This window comes from Bos indicus, chromosome 2 (assembly GCF_029378745.1).
Source record: "Bos indicus isolate NIAB-ARS_2022 breed Sahiwal x Tharparkar chromosome 2, NIAB-ARS_B.indTharparkar_mat_pri_1.0, whole genome shotgun sequence".
Lineage (NCBI taxonomy): Eukaryota > Metazoa > Chordata > Mammalia > Artiodactyla > Bovidae > Bos > Bos indicus.
This window is the reverse complement of record NC_091761.1, coordinates 88,366,781-88,386,273: the sequence shown is the minus strand read 5'-3', so window position 1 is coordinate 88,386,273 and position 19,493 is coordinate 88,366,781. Positions and strand designations below refer to the sequence as shown.

The 19,493-nt window shown below is 38.1% G+C and overlaps 1 protein-coding gene across 11 annotated transcripts in view; it reads left to right on the top strand.

Moving 5' to 3' along the window:
• Positions 1-16,388: 16,388 nt before the first annotated feature.
• The window catches only part of FTCDNL1 (formiminotransferase cyclodeaminase N-terminal like), a 158,078-nt gene continuing 154,973 nt past the window's right edge, over positions 16,389-19,493 (top strand). For 3 of the 11 annotated variants that reach the window (XM_070769879.1, XM_070769850.1, XM_070769873.1), the window contains exons 1-2: positions 16,392-16,585; positions 18,701-18,827. In XM_070769879.1, coding sequence (XP_070625980.1) covers positions 18,713-18,827 — 115 coding nt within the window. In that variant the 5' untranslated portion in view covers positions 16,392-16,585; positions 18,701-18,712. The other 8 variants (XM_070769867.1, XM_070769854.1, XM_070769861.1 and 5 more) reach the window with 8 other exon arrangements.

The following is a 19,493-nucleotide window of genomic DNA, read 5'->3' as shown; positions in this document are numbered from 1 at the left end:
TCTCTTGATATTTGTTTATAGGTTTCACACATCAAAAAAACAATGAAATCTGTAATTTTTCAAATTACAATCCTCTCATTCTCTAAGTTATGGGCCTATGAGAACTGCAAATCTTTTGAAGAGAATGTAATCTTTATGCTTACAAAATGTAGGCTTTCATATTTGGGTACAATTGCAAATCAAGGTTTTTTCCCCATAATAATCAGTTTCTCAAAGTTATGGGTTTTCCTCATTTGAAAATAAATTAATGGGAATTAAAAAATATAATTCATCTAGTTATTAAATCTTTTCAATCTTTAAAATTAAAAATCATTTCTATTCTCATTCTCCAAAAAAGCAACAACAGAAAGTACCTTATACTATAACATATTACAATTTAATTTTTTTGATTGAGGAAATAAAAATAAATAGCTGAAGCCAGTTTAATTTAAATTTAAAAAGGGAGAAAACTTTTATGTGACAGTTTATTACTTTACTTCTTTTCACAACAGACATAGATTGTGTGCTTAAATATTGAGTTTTTCTCTATCAAGTACCTGTCGAGAAAGAAAGTCCATTTTGAAACAGCCAAAACTCAAAATACTACAGATGGCTTTCTAAAGGGATTCAAATTAGATACTATTCAATGTTGCAAAAAGCTATGATAACTTTTATAGCTTTAAACACAAGTTTTAAATTAGAGATTGATATATAAGGGAACTAATTTTGCATAATCACTCATTTTAAAATAATACATTATAGTTACTAAATTATACAGTAGTTTTATGTAAAGATATACTTTTTTTTGAATTCTGTCATATAATTATTTAGAAACTGTATTCTCAAAACCATGAGTTTTGGACACAGGTTATTCTATTTTTTTCTATTAATACTTTATCTTGAGATGAAAATGTGACCATTTACATTTTTTTCCAGATCTTCCTGGAGCAATATGCAGGGCAAGGGGTGGGAGTTGGGGGGTGGGTGACAATAAACACATGTAAAGCTTGTTGACCTGTATGTGAAAGGCGTGGGCTTGTTGTGAGGATGTAAAGAGTTTCCCAGAGGGCAAAGAAAGTAGAATCAGGAACACCAATGCCCATACAAAGGGAATCTTCCAAGTAGTGGTTGCCTCTTTGTCAAAACTCTAGAAAATAAGTTTAGAGAGCAGTTCTTTGTCTAATTTGCTCAGTACTGTACCACTCCACTAAGTGGCTTAGTTGTGCCTGACTTTTCGGAACCCCATGGACTGTAGCCCACCAGGCTCATCTGTCCTTGGGATTCTCCAGGCAAGAATATCGGAGTGAGTAGCCATTTCCATTCAGGTGTTTGGAAGAACAAATATTTGTTGAATGAACAAAAGAGTAAATGAATGGATGAATAGAAGATGCCCTTTGGACATCTTTTAAGTCAAATTACCAAATTAACATTATTAGTCATGGGTAAATTGAAGGTAATCCCACTGATCGGTGAGTGTGATAGAAAGTACAGACACTGAAAATATTTGAGAGACAGAACCATGAATGGGATCAGGGATTCCTGAGGGAAAAACAGGTGTAAGTAATGGAAAGACCAGTGATCTACTGACATCAAAAACCTCCTCTTAAAATTATAGATAAGGGAATTCTCTGGTGGTCCAGGTGTGAGGATTCCATGCTTCCACTGCACAAGCAAAGATGTGTGTGTTAGTGGCTTAGTCGTGTCTGACTGTTTGTGATCCCATGTACTGTAGTCCACCAAGCTCCTCTGTCCATGGGATTCTCCAGTCTAGAATACTGGAGTGGGTAGCCATTCCCTTCTCCAGGGGATCCTCCCAACCCAGGGATTGGACCTGTGTCTCCTGCATGTGCAGGCAGATTGTTTACTGCCTGAGCCACCAGGGAAGCCCCATTCAGATCAGATCAGATCAGATCAGCCGCTCAGTCATGTCCGACTCTTTGTGACCCCATGAATTGCAGCACGCCAGGCCTCCCTGTCCATCACCAACTCCTGGAGTTCACTGAGACTCAAGTCCATCGAGTCAGCGATGCCATCCAGCTATCTCGTCCTCTGTATATTGCTAATATCAGATTTTTAATAATCATGGGGGAAAGTTAAAGAGCTATGCATAGGCTTATTTTACACAAATTTCAAGTCATCCTCAGCACATCTTCACATTCACTTAGATGAGGGCTGAAGAAGTCCAATAACTTAAGTTATTGGAAAAGTAACTAAATAACGGTAACCTTGATAACCCATCTGCTGTTGGCCATCTGCAGAAAAGACTTAGGTGTGGCCTAAGAGAATCAGGTGCTGGACTCAGTCTTAAGCCATTGAGGCTGTTGCAACAAAATACTATAGAGTGGGTAGTTTATACAGAACAGAAATTTATTTCTCGAAGTTCTGGAGACTGGAAGTCTGACATCAGAGTGCCTGCATGTTTGGATTCTAGGAAAGGTCCTCTTCCAGACTGCAGATTGCTCTCTGTATCCTCTTATAAAAGCACTAATCCTATTCAGGAGCCTCAATCCGCAAGACCTAATCAGCTCTGAAAGGCCCCACGTCCTAATACTATTAGCTTGCGCATTAGGTTTTCAACCATGAATTTTGGGGGGACACAAATATTCAGACCACAGTAAACCCTTCAGTGATTTACCATTTCTCTTAAAATCTAACTCCTTAACAAGTGACACATGCATATTCCTGCCTCTTCAGAGGGTTTTTTCATGTCTATTCACCTCAATGATTTAGGACTTCATAAACAAACAACCTAATAGACATTAAGTAATTAAGGTAAAATAAGTTTGAATTTTCAGTTTATCTTTTGGCACCATTACAAGTGAGGTGATGCATTCAAATAAGAGTTGATGAGAGGAAATTAGGTGACTTTTTTTCCTACTCAAAGGACATTTTCACTAAGATTGATTTGAAGTGTTTGGCATAGAAGTTAAAAAAGAAAAAAGAACCCAGCTATATATTGCATACTCCTAGGAGCAGGAATTATCTCTCCATAAGTACATTTTTCATTTTCTCATGCTGCTGGTGCTGCTGCTGCTAAGTTACTTCAGTCATGTCCGACTGTGTGTGACCCCAGAGATGGCAGCCCACCAGGCTCCCTGTTCCCTGGGATTCTCCAGGCAAGAACACTGGAGTGGGTTGCCATTTCCTTTTCCAATGCATGAAAGTGAAAAGTGAAAGTGAAGTCACTCAGTCGTGTCTGACTCCTAGCGACCCCATGGACTGCAGCCTACCAGGCTCCTCCGTCCATGGGATTTGCCAGACAAGAGTACTCGAGTGGGTTGCCATCGCCTTCTCTGTCATTTTCTCATAGCACTTAATAAATAATTCTGCTAAATGGTAGACCCCAACACCTTTCTTTGCAATTATTACCAACACTATCACATATAGCCTGACATGAAATTATTCCAATCCTTAATAGTATTAATCTGAAATTTTAAAAGCCAGTCTTGTTATTGAATTAAGAAAATATACAATGGCATGGGCTTCCCAGCTGGCACTAGTGGTAAAGAATTCGCCTGCCAATGCAGGAGACTAAAGAGACGCGGGTTCAGTCTCTGGGTTGAGAAGATCCCCTGGAGGAGGGAATGGCAATCCACTCCAGTATTCTTGCCCCGAGAATCCCATGGACAGAGGAGCCTAGTAGGCTACAAGTCTATAGGGTCGCAATGTACAGGGAGGCCTGGCGTGCTGTGATTCATGGGGTCGCAAAGAGTGGGACACGACTGAGCGACTGATCTGATCTGATCTGAAGTGACTTAGCACGCGCGCTCAACGGCATCTGTACTAAAAGTGAAAAATCATTACTGTAACAGAACAAGGTCAAAATTAAGTGAGCTGTTCCCTTTAAATGGTACCTTAACTCTAGTATTCAAATACACAATATATTGCAGTTTCCAGCTGATCCCTCAAATCTCCTTACAAGAAGAGAGGTTTATAATTCAAATAGTATAGGAAGAGGAAATCTAATTTTGACCTTCAGTCAAATTGATGCCAAAAGGAGTTTATGGTTTTCTTTATAAGCTGTAATTGCAAATACAGTTTCCTTCATCTTAAAAACTATTCCACCCTGAAATTTTCAAACAAAAATAGTTTGCAGAAACATTGGCAAAAGACGTCTTCAAAGGAAACTAGTTTGAATTAGAAAGAGAAAGAGGAGCGGGATGGTGGATATTTTTAAAGGGATTATGTTTTCAATATTTTGGGCACTCTAATTCCTGTTGCTTTTTTAAAAAAGCATTTCTCATTTAAAATTATAAGTAGATTAGTAATTTAAGTGTGCTTAATTTGTAAATAAGGTAAAAATAATATGAATGTGTATAACTTTAAGAGAAAAACATTATAAGAATCTTTTCTTGAAATATTAAATAGAAGCAAAATTAGCATTAGTAATGATTTGATACTAATGATAAGCACAATGACAATTGTCATAAGAAACTAAAATATGTGGGACCATATTATGGCATTAATTAAGATATAGAAATGGTTTGAAATTCATTTACCAAAAATATTTTGACTAGTTATTTTAATCAAAATACTTGATAATATAACATCATGTATAATGACAATAAATAATGTTAGTTTCCCCAGCACTGCTTATCATCATGTGTCTATAGGTTAAATTTAAAACCATGCCTGACTTTGAGATTAACTGACTCACTCATCACCTTTGCTACAACTGTTGCCTAATGCTCAACATAAATCAGGTCAGGATTCTGGTTTCACCAAGTTAGTACCTTATTTCAGAAGGTTAGGGTTTAGGGTAGGAAATTAGCATTAAATAGAAATGTTATCCCTTCTTACTTCTTATTGTGGCAGGTTCCAAGTCCTTAACTGATCTTAGTTCTCGTAAATATGTAACTTTTCTGTATGTATGTATATTCTTTAAAAATTCTCACACTCCAAGTACTTTTTATTCCAGTGAATATTGGACATGGATTTTCATTACCAAAACCATGTTTGAACAAGGTAGCACAACGGAACCCACCAAATATGTTTCAGATATTCTGAGTTTGGGCTTCTCAGGTGGCTCAGTGGTAAAGAATTCACCTGCCAATGCAGGAGACTCGGGTTCGATCCCTGGGTCCGGAAGATCCCCTGGAGGAGAAAATGGCAACCTACTACAGTATTCGTGCCTGGGAAATCCCACGGAAAGAGGAGACTGGTGAGCTACAGTCCATGGGGTTGCAGAGAGCTGGACGTAATTTACTGACTGAACACACACGCACAGGCATGTTGTTAGTTACCTGTACTACCTTAATTCTGAATTACCTGCAGGGATAGTTTCAGTAAGCAGGAGATATCAGAATCTTTGATAGTACCTAAATATTGGACTTAAGTAGTTCATGCACTCTACCAAACAGTCATCCTCATGTTAAAGAGAAAGTTCAGGAGTTCTTGTTTCTAGAAAGAAATAATTAAATACAATTAAAAAAACCAAAAAAAACTGGAAAACCTATCTAGAAGCATCATGTCTTGCCAGGAATGGCTTCTGTGTTGGATCAGGCTGAAGTAGGTTTAGAAAGATAAAGCCATTTCCCTCAACAATAGCTTTCCCCAACCGCCCCCCCCCCTCAAAGTTCTGCCAGATTAACCAAACCAAAATAAACTAAATAAAAACAAGCAGAAAATAAAGATAGAAGTGGATTTCATAATCATTAAAATGATAATGGGCATGGTAAATATCCCAGAAAACAATATACCATGTGGTGAGATCCAGACTCATTTTCTTTGTGGAAAACTTAGCATCTCAAGGAAGATATGTTCTGTAGGTCCTCTTCAGGAAAAGACTGTTTAAAAAATATGTGATCTATAGAAAGGTTCAGAAATTTGAAACCTAGATTTTTGAATAGTTAGAAGTAGGTGCTATCCTATGAAATTTGAAGAAAATATTTATAAGTAAAATGTAAATATATAACACATCTATGGAGATGTGTTATATATCAAAAATAAATAGTATTAAGCTTTAAATGTAACATCTTCTACCTTTGGTGACTAGAAGGAGAAGTTAGAGATGGTCTTGTTAGATCCCTAAGCAGTGCCAGGCAACACTATTCAAATCATCCCTCAGTACCATTACCAGAAAGAGAATATGGAGGTGAGGTTGTACTCGTACCCAATAGGATAATTCATAGAATCTTAACCTGTCAGGCTGGAAATGACAATACAGAACACCTTGTCCAGCTCTTTCAACTTACAGATATGGAAACCCAGGTGCAGAAAATCTGAGTCATTTGTCTAATTCATACCATTGGTGGCAGGAGGGAATAAAACTATGGCTACTTGATCTCTGGTCTGCAGTTTGTTCCACTATGCAATACTGACTAATCTCTGTATCCACTCAAAGCCAAAAATGTGTTATTCATAGCATTGGCTCCCTACTTACAGAGATAATGTGGGTTAAAGAGAGCTAAATGCCACTGCAATTATTGTCGTTGTGGTTGTTAGATTTCACTTCCTGATCCACCTGCTGGGGCTCTATTTTAAGCTACACAGATAGGCAAAGCAGTCCACTGTCCTGAACGATAAAATAATTACTTTGGGATCAAAACAATTATGTGAAATTTCCTGCAGGAAAATTTCTTCCCTTTTTAACACCTTGCCTTCTCCCATTTCCCAAAGTAATAATACCTTCTCTTAGGAAGAAAGGAGCTTGGGTATCCAATTGTCCTAGGCTGAACCCCACTGACAATTCTTACATTTGAAGAGGTGAACAAAGGAGATGATCAAGTAATGGAATCTTTTAGTATATGGCTATGCTAAGTTTGTCTCATGGAGAAGAGAAGAAGATTGTGTATTGGGATGGGAAAAATGAAGAATTATAGACTATTAAACATTTTGTCTATAAAATTAGATTTTAATTACATCTGTTAGCAGAAATGCTTTTTCTACATCAATAATCCTATGTAGGTTCCCAGTAGTGCCCTTAGCATTTGATGCTCCTCATAGTTTGTGCTTGAATATTTTTTTTCAAGTCAGAGGAGAAAAATTCACACGTTTGAAAAAAAGGAAGAAACTTTAAGTCTATTGTGTCATCTTTCAATTTTACTTTCCTTTTAGATTTAGAATAGAGGCATATAAATACATATTTAGATCAAATGCCCAGTGACTTAGTATTATATCAACAATTTTCAGAGGCTGAAGCTGGATATCATCATAGAATAAACTTCTTGGATAGAAGAAATGGGAAGTATACTTGCAATTACCCTTTTACAATAAAAAAAACTCAGTAATAAAATTTTATAAATTTGATATGATACAGGAATAAATATTCATATCATCAATCTAGTCCCCATTTCTCCATTTAACAACTTAAAAGTTTTTTTGCTTTTTAACAAGATCATCTGCTTCCACAGTCTTCCCAAATTTTGTAACACTTTGCTCTTCCAGTACTTCCAGCATACAAGGAACTTTTAATTCCAGTTGTAGCTGTACATTCAAAGTTAATATTCAAATATAACCAGTATGTTAGAATGTCCTTCATTGTTGGCCTTATGCGCTCCTTTACTGACTGTACAGATGCAGATATGACGGTGATGACGTAGGTACATGGCTATTTGACTTTCCAAAAGCCATAGGGCAGGATGTAATTGAAGCCAAAGAGAAATTTTGGCCAAATATCAAAAGTCGAAGTCAAATTTCAACTAAGTCCCTAATTCAGAGTTCAGTAGAGCATTTCAATGAGCAAAGAATGTCGGAAATTCTTAAAATAGTTTCTCTATTTTCTTTTTCTCTTTATCTACAATATTTATAACTAGACATTTCAAACTGAAATCAATGAATTCCTTTAAAATCCACAAGATGGTGCTATGAAGCGGCATTTAGAAAAATTTTAAAAACCATATGCCTTCTAGGAGCAATTTTTAGGCAAGGCCAAATAAGTACCATTTAATAACATCCACTCTGATAATATACTGTTTTTATAAAAAGCAAAACCAGATCCATTGATATAAGAAAGGCGTACTTTTACTCCTCATATTGCTTTTTAATAATTTATCCCATAGATTATACTTCCGTTAACTCGGTTATTGATCTCAGGTTTTAAGGATATTTTGGAGAGGACTAAGAATTGAACTTGGATCTCAGCAGGGAGAAGTCTTAATAGGAAAAGTACTGGAATGAAACAGAGACCAGAGTTCTAATTTCTGCCTTCGACTTGAATTGCCACCTCTACTCCCGCTGTTCCTAACCAAAGGCAGTTTTACCTTTGGCAGAGACTAGAGGCATTTTTCAGAGAAGGCAATGGCACCCCACTCCAGTACTCTTGCCTGGCAAATCCCATGGGCGGAGGAGTCTGGTAGGCTGCAGTCCATGGGGTCGTTAAGAGTCAGAAGCGGCTGATCGACTTCACTTTCACTTTTCACTTTCATTCATTGGAGAAGGAAATGGCAACCCACTCCAGTACTCTTGCCTGGAGAATCCCAGGGATGGGGGAGCCTGGTTGGCTTCCATCTATGGGATCGCACAGAGTCGGACACGACTAAAGCGACGCAGCAGCAGCAGCAGCAGCAGAGGCGTTTTTGATTGTCACAAGTTGAGGGGTTTGCTGCTGCTGGCATCTAGTGGGGAGAGGTCAAGGATGCTGCTAGACACTCTACAATGCACAGGACAACCTCCACAACAAAGAATTATCCTCCCCTAAATATTGATAGTGCTAAGATTAAAAAAATGACCTATTTGTTCACTCCTTTGTTGGTTTGTCAGTTCATTCATCAAATAGTTCCTATATATGTTTATGCATAAATGGATAAATCTACCCATCAGTCCATTAATTCACTCTTCAACAAATTCTTACAAAGTGTCTACAACTCAAGACTGCACTGAACTCTAAGGATTAAAAAGACAAGAATTACCTTATTCCTGTTGAGTCTAACAGAAGAAGAGAGACACTTATGAAATAATATAAAAATAATATGTGATGAATATTTCAGTGGTAAGATGTTCTGAGAACACGGAAGAGTAGGATGAATTTTGGAGAAGACGGTAGAATTCAGGAAGGTGTCCTAGAGGTGGGGACTGTTTACTAGGTGGGTAGAGGGGGCTCATAGAATAAAATTTTGAACAAAGCACAAGCAAAGCCAGAGACATACAGTAGTTCAAAGTGTGTTTTGGTGAACAGTATACTGTTGTGCTATGAGATTAGACTAAGGAGGAGGGTTAGGAAAAGGAAAGGGGAAAATCTGTTAAAAGTATATAGATGGGACTCCACTGAGAAGGGTCTTGGATTCCATCTTCCAAACACTGATTTTTTAAAATAGAAGACTGATGCTAGACATGGGCTTCTCTGGTGGCTCAGACAGTAAAGAATCTGCCTGCAATGCAGGAGACCTGGGTTAAATCCCTGAATCAGGAAGATACCCTAGTGAAGAGAATGGCTACCCACTTCAATATTCTTGCCTGGAAAATTCCATGGACAGAAGAGCCTACCGTGGGCTACAGTCCATGAGGTCACAAAGAGTCAGACATGACTGAGCAACTAACACACACACACACACACACACACACACAAGACATGTGGCAATCACTTAACTTTTTAAGGTCTGAGTTTCACATCCTTATAGAGTTTGATGAGATATATTTCAGGTTTATTTTTAGCTTTAACACTGTTTTATAGTTATAAAGTCAATCCATTAGATATATTAAATACTATATATTCTTTGATTTACATTACAACCATCAAAGTCACAATATCTGTAAAGAAAATACCACTTTTCATCTATAAAATTTGTATTATTATAGATATTTTAACTTCATTGTAATGAACAAAGTATAATATATTCCTATTAATGTATTTGGTGTTTAAGGCTGGACATATTTGAGAAGATCAAGTTATCTTGCAGAATATACAGTCTTCTGATTAGTTTATTCCTATATCAGTAACTACTATAGGTTGACCCAGGATAAGCTTTTAAAATATCTTTTCTGTACACAGTCTTCTCTATTTGTACTTTTATCAATGTTTTAAACAATCTAATTAGATTGGAATAGTTAACATATGCTTTATACTTTGAATAGTTACTTCAAAAATGTTTTAGGGAAATGAAACATTGGGGTCTTTTAAAAATGTTTTTCATTGAAGTATATAGTTAATTTGCAATGTTGTATTAGTTTCAGGTATATAGCAAAGTGATTCAGTTTTATATATGATATATATAAAAGAATATTTACATTCTTTTTCATATTTCTTTCCCATATAGGTAATTACAAAATATTGAGTATAGTTCCCCTATACTGTGCTATACTGTAGACCCCTGTTGTTCATCTGTTTTATATATAGTAGTATGTATATGTTCCTCTCAAATTCCTAATTTATCTCTTCTTCCCACCTTTCCCCTTTGGTAACTGTAAGTTTGTTTTGTATGTCTGTGAGTCTGTTTCTGTTCTGTAAATAAGTTTATTTATATCAATTTTCTCAGATTCCACATAGAATAATATCATATGATATTCGCCTTTCTCTGTCTGACTTACTTCAATTAGTATGATAATCTCTAGGTCCATTCATGTTGGCATAAAAAACACTGGGCTCTTTTCTGTGTCTTATATTAATACATGAAGAAAACTCAAAGATTAAGAATTATTTGAATTTCACTTGAGTAAATTAGTAGCTATCAAGTGGATATTTGATCTTGATTTACAAAATGTATTTTCATTATATATTTTTCACTTAATATTTTAACATTTGTAATTTAAATTCACCTTTAAAATATGAGTAGCTGAAACCGCTGCTACAGACCAGTTCTGTTGTCATTCAGAATTTAAGCCTATCGATCAAATGGCATAACATGAAATGAAAGAAAAAAATTGAAAGGGGGTTTTCAAAACAGAAAAATGGGCTCCATGTATAAATAAAACACAGAAATCTCCTATGAGGAGCACTGCCATTCTTTTGCCCCAAATAGGGAAATGAAAATACTGATGTCAAAAGTGACAGAGGCACCGAGAAGGGCTGGGCGGTATTACAGTCTCCTGAACCCGTTAGTGATACAGTATCTAAACCACTCTCATCCTTGCCTGTTGTCTGACTATAACTGTCTACTCTATTTGATTGTATCTTTTTGAGTCTTTTTTTTCTTCTTCCCCCGAATCTTTATCCTTCTGGTTTCTGTATCACATTTCCACAAGTATTAATTAAAACCCTTGATGGATCATTTCAGATTTGAATATCCATTCGTATTTATTTTCCTCCACAATCCAATAATTTTAAAAAGTAGTGTGGATTTTCTACAGTGCTTGTGTTTTGAGACAGTATCATGGATTCAATATAGAAGGTTAATCATCAAAAGATGAGAACTTTGTATGATGTTACAAAAAGCGTTTCAAATCCCAGAAAAGTAGTTGAACTAGTCAGTTGTTTTCAAAGGCACCTTAGAGTTCAGAGGGCCCATGGAAGCAGCAGTTAGGGGGTTAAAGTGCAGGACTGCAGGGACACCCCCACTGCCTAGCCTAACCCTACTTTATCACAAACTCTGCTTCCAACCCTACTGCCTATTTGTTCCAGGTCCAACATTGTTTGAACAAACAATGAAATTCTTACAAGAATTTCTAAGGTCCCTTCTGACCTTAGATTCTATGAGTTTTTATTTTCAAATCATTTTTAAAAACACAGAACTTCACGTAAGATTTCAATAATAACTGAGAGGCACAAGGTAGGATAAAGAAAATATTAAAAATAAGAATACCAAAAATTTTTAACTTTTCCAATTCTTCCTCTGAAATTAGACATTTTCTATTTAAATGTAATGAAAAGGCATGATTTTAAAAGGTTAAATCCTTTCAAACACTGAACCAGACAGTAAAAGACAAATCAGCGGTACAAATCCAGAACATTCAAAATCCCTTGCACCTTCAGTTTGAATTCCCTGCAGAGACAGACCTTGCAGATCTGCCCAAGAACAGGAGAACTGGTTCTCTCCTTTTCAGAGCAAGGGATGGCTCTGAACACAAATGGGAATTAAGGCCCGCAGACATCACAGGATGCTTCTGCTCAGACTCCAGTGCACGCGAGAGGTTATCTTGTTGGTATCAGTAAGAGCTGGCATTCACTTGCATGTACCTAAGACATTAAACAACAATAACACAAAAGTGCCTACAAGTGCACAGAGCATGACAACACCACTGGACTGGCTGTCACAAGGTGTGTCATTTTCTTAATAAAGTTGGCAGTCATCACCTACTAGTTGGATTTCTTAAGTAGATACCGATTAAACCTCATAATGCATCAAAAATTCATGTTTTTTGAGGAAATGTTTTTAGAGGAAATGTTTCTAAACATTCTCAGCATTTTTGTGGATAAAATAAGATACATTTTATGAATTAATGTTAGTCTCATAAATTAAGACAAATTTTCAGCAAAAACTCAAAGTCAATTTAGGGATTGCTCTTCCTCTGCAGTATAAACAATAGGTTGTTTTTTTTTTTTTTTAAACACAACAACAGCTTTGGAGAGAGGCTCTAGGAGACACTTTTTTCCATTTGACACCTAGGCTGCATAATGAAGGAATGCATAAAGAAATGACCATGTGGAAGGCAGGAAAGGAAAGGAATGAATTAAAGGATGAATAGATCATAGACTTACTTTTTTTTTGGCTAGTTACAGGAGATATTCCAGCTATGAAGGAATAGAATGCATAACAAGGGATTCCAACTTAAGCTAATATAACTATGCTTACATTGTAGTCTGCTGGTCTTTCATGACAAAGAGATCTGTCAACTAAAGAAGAAGAATCCAGTCCATGTTGTGTAAAGGGAACAGTATTTCCCAAATATTAATAAAGATGAAAACTTGTTAATTCTGGCAATTTCTCTGTATTTTTTTTCCTCCTTCATTAAGACAAAAATGGCCAGAGATCCATTTCCCATAATTAAAGGTAAAAATGTAAGGCCAATGGAATTATTTCTCTTGTTTATTGTAACTTCTTTCCAGATATCAAGCTCCTTTTCTTTGTTTAAAATAAATGAATAGCACAGTTTCCCCATGCTAAATAAGGCAGCACTGAAGCCTATCTGCTAGTTAGAAAATGACTAATAGAACACATATTTCATAATATCACATTAAATTCAAATAATTTAATCCAAACAAGTAAATCTGCTTCTGCCCTTAACTTGTCCCAGAATGACAACTAAAGTCGCTCTTTTTTAATTCTTCATTTGTCAAACCACATTTATATGAAAGAAGAAACAAAATTCTTCTCAAGTTCCCAGAGGAGGGGAGAAGGCAGAATGAAATCTGACATAGTGCAAAAATATGGTGAAAGTGTAATCTTAGAAAAATTGCACAAGGAATTAGACTTCTTTTTTCCTCTTTTTTTTCTGTGCTGCTTGGGATCTTAGTACCCACCCCAAGAATCGAACTGTGCTCCCTGCTGTGGAAGCTCAGAGTTGTAACCGCTGGACTGTCTGTCTTTCCAAGAGAAATTTTCTACTCACATTTCCCTGAACACAGATGAATGCTAGAATATGAAAAGAGAAAATTATTCATTGTATTAATTAAAATGTTCTTTAAAACATTATTTCAAAATTCCACAGCACAATAGGAAGCTTTCTGATTATCATATTCTGAAATGTACCAGGTAAGTAGGTAGTGAAATGGATTGTTAGTAGAGTTGATTCTTTTGCTTGTCCTAATAAGGATTTGTCTTCAAATTGGCCAAGTCTCCTATACATGAAACTCTTGTGTGTGTGTTATGTGAGTTGCTCAGTCGTGTCTGACCCCCTGCGACCCCTTGGACTATAGCCTGTCAGGGTCCTCTGTCCATGGAATTCTCCAGGCAAGAATAATGAAACTCTTGAACAAACTATAAATTATATGTATCTGCTCGCCTGGAAATTTCTACCCTTGATATTTTTGGTTTTGTTGCCCATTTCAGGGGCAGAAGAAAGGATGTAGGCAAGGCAGAGTGGCATAGTTTCTTTTCAACCCTACAATCAGAAATGGGCTGGCAAGAAGGGGAATACAACCACAGGGTGAGGTGAGTGTGAGTGAGCCGACAAGTGCAAAACAGGCTCCTGACGTTACTTAAAATTTTGATATTTTGTTCAGCACCGATTATTGTTTTGTATTGACTTCTTAAAGTATTGCATTACTGAAGTTTTTGGCACCACTTGTATTTTGCGCCTGAGCTGAATGGCTCCCTCACTCACCCTAGTCCCAGCCCCACTCAAGCAGCACTGGGCTCTGGATTCAAGTGGATCTGCGGAGCCCGGCCTGAACGCAGCCTCCCGCTTTGACCCACCGCAACTCTGATGGGCCAAGAAAAAGAACTGTTTTCTCTCTGCTTGCAAAAATGAAAATGAGAAAAGTGTCCTTTTGTCTCACAGGGAAGCTATGGGAGGGTTCGGAGGCAGTTGTCATTGATGGAAGTGACACTGGGACTTTGAGCTGTTCTCTCTTTCCAGTACTTACTTGTTTCTGGACAGAATCCACGATGAGCAACTAATGCCCAGAATGTGGATTTACAGCAGGAGAAATGAGGAATCAAAGTAACACATTCACCCAAAAAGTATGAAAATGTCCCTCCGAAGCATGCGAAGTTAAACAAAAATGAGGTGTTTAATAATATGTAATTGTAAATGTGACGTACACTCTTTTAAAACAGGGCAGAATTATATGTGATAAACTAACACCGAGGGTACTTTTCCATTCCTGAAGACAGCAAAAGACTTTCAATGTCAATGCTAAACTTCTCATCAGCCTTGCTGCTGTCTCCTTGTCTTTTTCAAAAAGGTATGTTTACAGTCCTCAGGCAGGGGCAGGGGCAGAGGCTGCCCCCCTTCTAAAAGAACCCTGGGCCCTGCTTTCTCTCCATTGTGTTTGACATGAATAGAGTGGAGAAAAGAACAAGGTTTACTGAGTAACTCCTCTGTGTTGATGCTTAGAGAGGCCTTATCTTACTTGATGCCCCAGCAGTTCTGGAAGCAAGAGTGATTCTCACAAAGAGGATTAGGAGATATGGCGACGAAGATTTAGTCCTGGCAGATGCTACAGCTATAACACATGAAGCCCCTGTCTTCTCTGGAGATCCCTCCAGAAGACTAGATGTAACGTTACTAGAAGACTAGAAGACTAGATGTAATGTTACTACTCTGTCTTTTGTTTCAGCAAATTATCTCATGGGATTGTTGGAAAGGTGAAAAATAAGGGCTTCACTTCTATTGTCCTCCATGGAAAGAAACTTTGGATACTTAGGTGCTTTTTGGAAACTGGAAGTTAAAGCTATGGGCAATAAGAATTTCTGAAAAGAAGAGAAAGGTAGGGATGTTGATCTGGTTAAAGAGCTCTCAAAATTATCTGCTGACATTAGATAACAGACATTAACATGCATATAAATCTATTTTATACATTTTCTATGCAGATTCAATAGGAAAAAAACCCTCAAATATATATTTAATTCCTTAGGGTCCCAAGGCGCTTTGAGGATTTAAACTGATAAACCAACCTCAAAGGGACTGATTCTTGCAACTAAAACACAGACACCTCTGGGGTGAAATGTGGCAACAGTTTGACAGGCATAGCAGTAGCTTAGGCCAGAAAGGATTTATCCAATTAAAATTATGGGATGAATTTTGGCTGGCAGAATGTAATTACCAGCCTTGGAAAGGATCCAGGATCCTGAGGTTAACACCCCTCCTCTTGCCAACAACCCTCCTACCTGCCAACACTCTGAGATGGAGAAGGCTGGATCTGACACAATCGCACATAATACTGTTGTGACATCTAAGTACAATGATGATGATGTGAGAAGCATCATGAACCTGATTTTTTTTAACACTCATTATGTTACTTATTTTTATGCCACATTAGGCTAGAAACCAAATGTCCACATAAATGTTAATTTCCTCAAATCTGTGTTTAAAAAGTATAATTAGAAAATAAAAAATAGATTTAAAAATTAATGTATTCCGCCCAAGTAGTTATTTAGTGATTATTTCACTTCAGGAACAAAATTGGATCAAAATGGTGACATTTAATCCTTGTTACATTAAAAAGAAAAAAAGCAGGTCCTGATTTTTTTTTTTTTTTAAGAGAAATGTATTCTCAAGGTTCACTGGCCCAGAAAAAAGGGAAATGCTTAATGCCTGGTTCCTACTCGTAATTTTGACTAAACGGGTATATGCTTTTGTCCTGGTCCAGATTATATGCACAGTCGCTCGCGGACAGTGTTTCTCAGGAGGGAATTTATCGGGGGGGGGGGGGGGGGGGGGCGTGTGCCGGGCGAGGCGGGGGGGGGGGGGGGGGTGGGGGTGGCGGGAACGTGTGTTTCTGTGTAAATAGAGAAAAGAGCCCCCTGCTGGTGTACGATCAATAAGTAATGACCTCATCATTAGATTCTAATTCCCTTTTAAAAAGTCATTCATTTACAAGAAAACCGTGGAGAGTTCCAAGTTAAAGCAGGCGGGGTGGGAAGTCACTTCTAGAAGAAAGGTTAAGCTCTCCCGGACGCAGCACGCTGTCGGGTCGGGTAGAGTCAGAAAGGAAGCTCAGAGCCCAGCCAGCGGGCTGTGGGACTGGAGCGCGCCCGGGAGGCGGGGCTGGCGGCGGAAACGGCGCACTGGTCACGCGCGGCGACTGGGGCTCGGCGCCGTCCTACCCCGCCGCCATCCGCGCGCGCAGGTGGGTTCCGCGCAAACCGCGGAGCGGCCGAGGTGGCTGCAAGCTCGAGGCGGGCCGCCGGAGGCGCGGCCGCAGGCCGCCCCTGGCTCCCGGCCCCGCCTGCCGCGGACGCTCCCCTTGCTGGTTTTCCCCGGGGGCCCACAGCGAGTCCCTAGGTTTTACCCTTCGGCCCACCCTTCGTCTCACGTGGCTCTGGGCCACTCCACGCTAGAACCCGCACGGAGCCGCACAGGGAGTGCTAGTGGCGGCGTCTGCCCCACACTGCGCTGTGCCTCCTGGACGAGCCTCTGCGGCCCTAAATGTGCTAACGGTGGTGCGTGCGCCGGACGCAGGTGATGTGGCAGAGCGTTGGGGACTGCTCTGCCCCGCACAGGTCCATCCAGTTCCTCCGAGGGAGGCAGGTTTGGGTCTCTAGCCGGAAGTAATCCCAAAGGTGATCGAAGGGGTGGGCGAATAAGATCATCCTCTCAAACCACAAGTGTTTGGGGTCTTGCTCGGGGTCAAATTCTTAGAGGAGGAGGAGGAAGAAGAGAAAAACTTGCCCTTTTTACTAATAAGCCTGAGTGCTTGCCAAAAGCCTGATATTGCCGCTAATTTCAGCTTTTGCAATGAAGGTAGATTTTTCTAACACCATCTTTGTGTAATTTAGCTGTCCACAGAGAATCAAAATGTGGAATGAGAGGATGAAACTAATCCTTTCTTTTGCACTGTTAGGGGTTGCCATAAACACCATTTGTTAAAAAGCATAATTATGTTGGGAAAGTGCCTGATGAGACAATTAAGCTACATAAACACACTGAAAACAAATGAAAGCCAGAAGACGCCCACACCCCTTGTGTAAAGCAATTTTTTGTTTACATAAAAACGAGAAGAGGTCTGAGCTGCTCTATTGCAACAGTGTTATTAATGTCTACAGAATCCTAATGACCCTATTTTTTCTGAATTTTCAATTGTGAGATGATGGTCACAATGTGAAAACTTGGAACTAATGGTGAAGCCCTGTTATCTCCTCTTAGGTTAAAATGATCAGGCCAACGAACAGTCCTAGTGAACAGAAGCCATTGGATTTATACACGGAGAACACTATTAATTACACCACAGCATGTTAGCTTTAACTTATGAGCTTAATGTGTGTCTCGGAGTTGTACACCATTCTCTGCAGTATCCCTCACAGGGAGAACTTTACCTGTCACAAAATGTTCCACAGTAAAATTTACTGAATGAGTTCATGAGGGCCACGTTCACTTTTAGCTATATTTAAAAGAGGTAGAAATATGATGACCTGATCTTTAAAAAGGGGAATTTTTTGTTTTGCAATATTTAAACTTAATTTCATAATATCATTTGAAGTTTGGAAAGATAACTAGTTGAGAATACCATTCTGGGGTACTGAAGAAAGTCAAAGCAACCTCCAAAACTTGTATGATGATTCCATTTTCAAAGAAATCAGTCACATTTTTGGCTGATTATTGAGTAACATATCCGAGTACTCCATGTCAGCTTTCAGTTCAATGTACAAAGTCCTGTGAAAAATTTTAAACTGGTTTAGGGACTATGGAGATCAAAGTACAAGAGGAACTTAGTCAAATAGTTGTCATTTAAAACCTCCAAGTGAATTTCCTTTATTTGTTCATGTACTATCCATGGCATGGCTGGTGGAGGTACTCTTTCTGTCAGAATAGTGTTTGTAAGAATCAGCATATTAAGTAATGTCTTGTTTCTCTTTTCTGTATTTCCTCAGTAATCTTATTTAACAAAAGTATCATACTTCCTCAAAAACAGGATTAAACTATAGAAGGCAATATTTAAAAGAGAGTGACATACTTTAATGAAAAAGTTTCCCGTGACAGAATTCAGACTGAGTACTTGATGGATATTTCTAGTGTGTTACTGTCTTCACATGTTCATATGTGCATGACCACATGTGCATGGTTTTTTGGCTGAGTCGATGTGAGATATTATCCTTTATGTGTTACCTATGAATGAAATAGTAAAGTATTCATGTTATGGCTACCTGGTTTCCAAACAGCTATGACTTTTTAAATGTTTAATGAATGTGAAAATATGAATAAACTGTAGAAACCAAAATGAGGACTCATTTTTCTCCTTTTCTAGAAGAAAATCACCATGTCTTCTTGTCGAGTGGGGCTCCATTTGGCTGCCTGTTTATTAAACATTTCAGAAGCCAGAAAAAAGAGCATTGTTGAGAACATAGCGAAAGCTGCTCTTCTTGAAAGAAATGGTAGGAACAACAGGCAATAGATGTGAATATGTAGTGTTTTGATAATAAGAATAATTTTTTTATTCTGCTGACAGTGTCCATGGTACATACTTCTCCTTTCTTCCTGAATTTTCTCCCCATTCTTGGGCTATCATAGCTTGGCTCCAGAATGCTGAGATAGATCACTTACTCAGATGTACACATACACTCTCTTTCAAATGCCTGCATACCATCCACAAGCATATTTCTTCACATTGGAGAGGGTGTCTGAAATGCACATTGTTCAGGATATTGACAGGACTCCTGAAGAGGATATATTTACATACAGGTTTAATGTTTCCCTCATGGGCCATGTGTATGATCATTAATAGAATAAGCATAATTCATTATGCTTTTTATTCAGCAGGTTAAATAAAAAATAAACTTGTCACATACCAAGTACTTTTCAAAAGCACTCCTGCCAGCAAAGCCCAGGCTGTCATTACAGCATTAATATTTCTACTCCATTTTCTCCGTATAAAGACTCTTAGGCATTTAAGTGATGTGTGTAAGATCATTCAGCCATTCGGATTCAGAAGACTGAAACTCAAGTCTCCTTTAACCCCTGGACCAGTATTTACTATTAGAGATGCTACTCTTTCTCTCTTTTCTTAACCTTTGTTAAAATGTTCATGTGATGACATATAG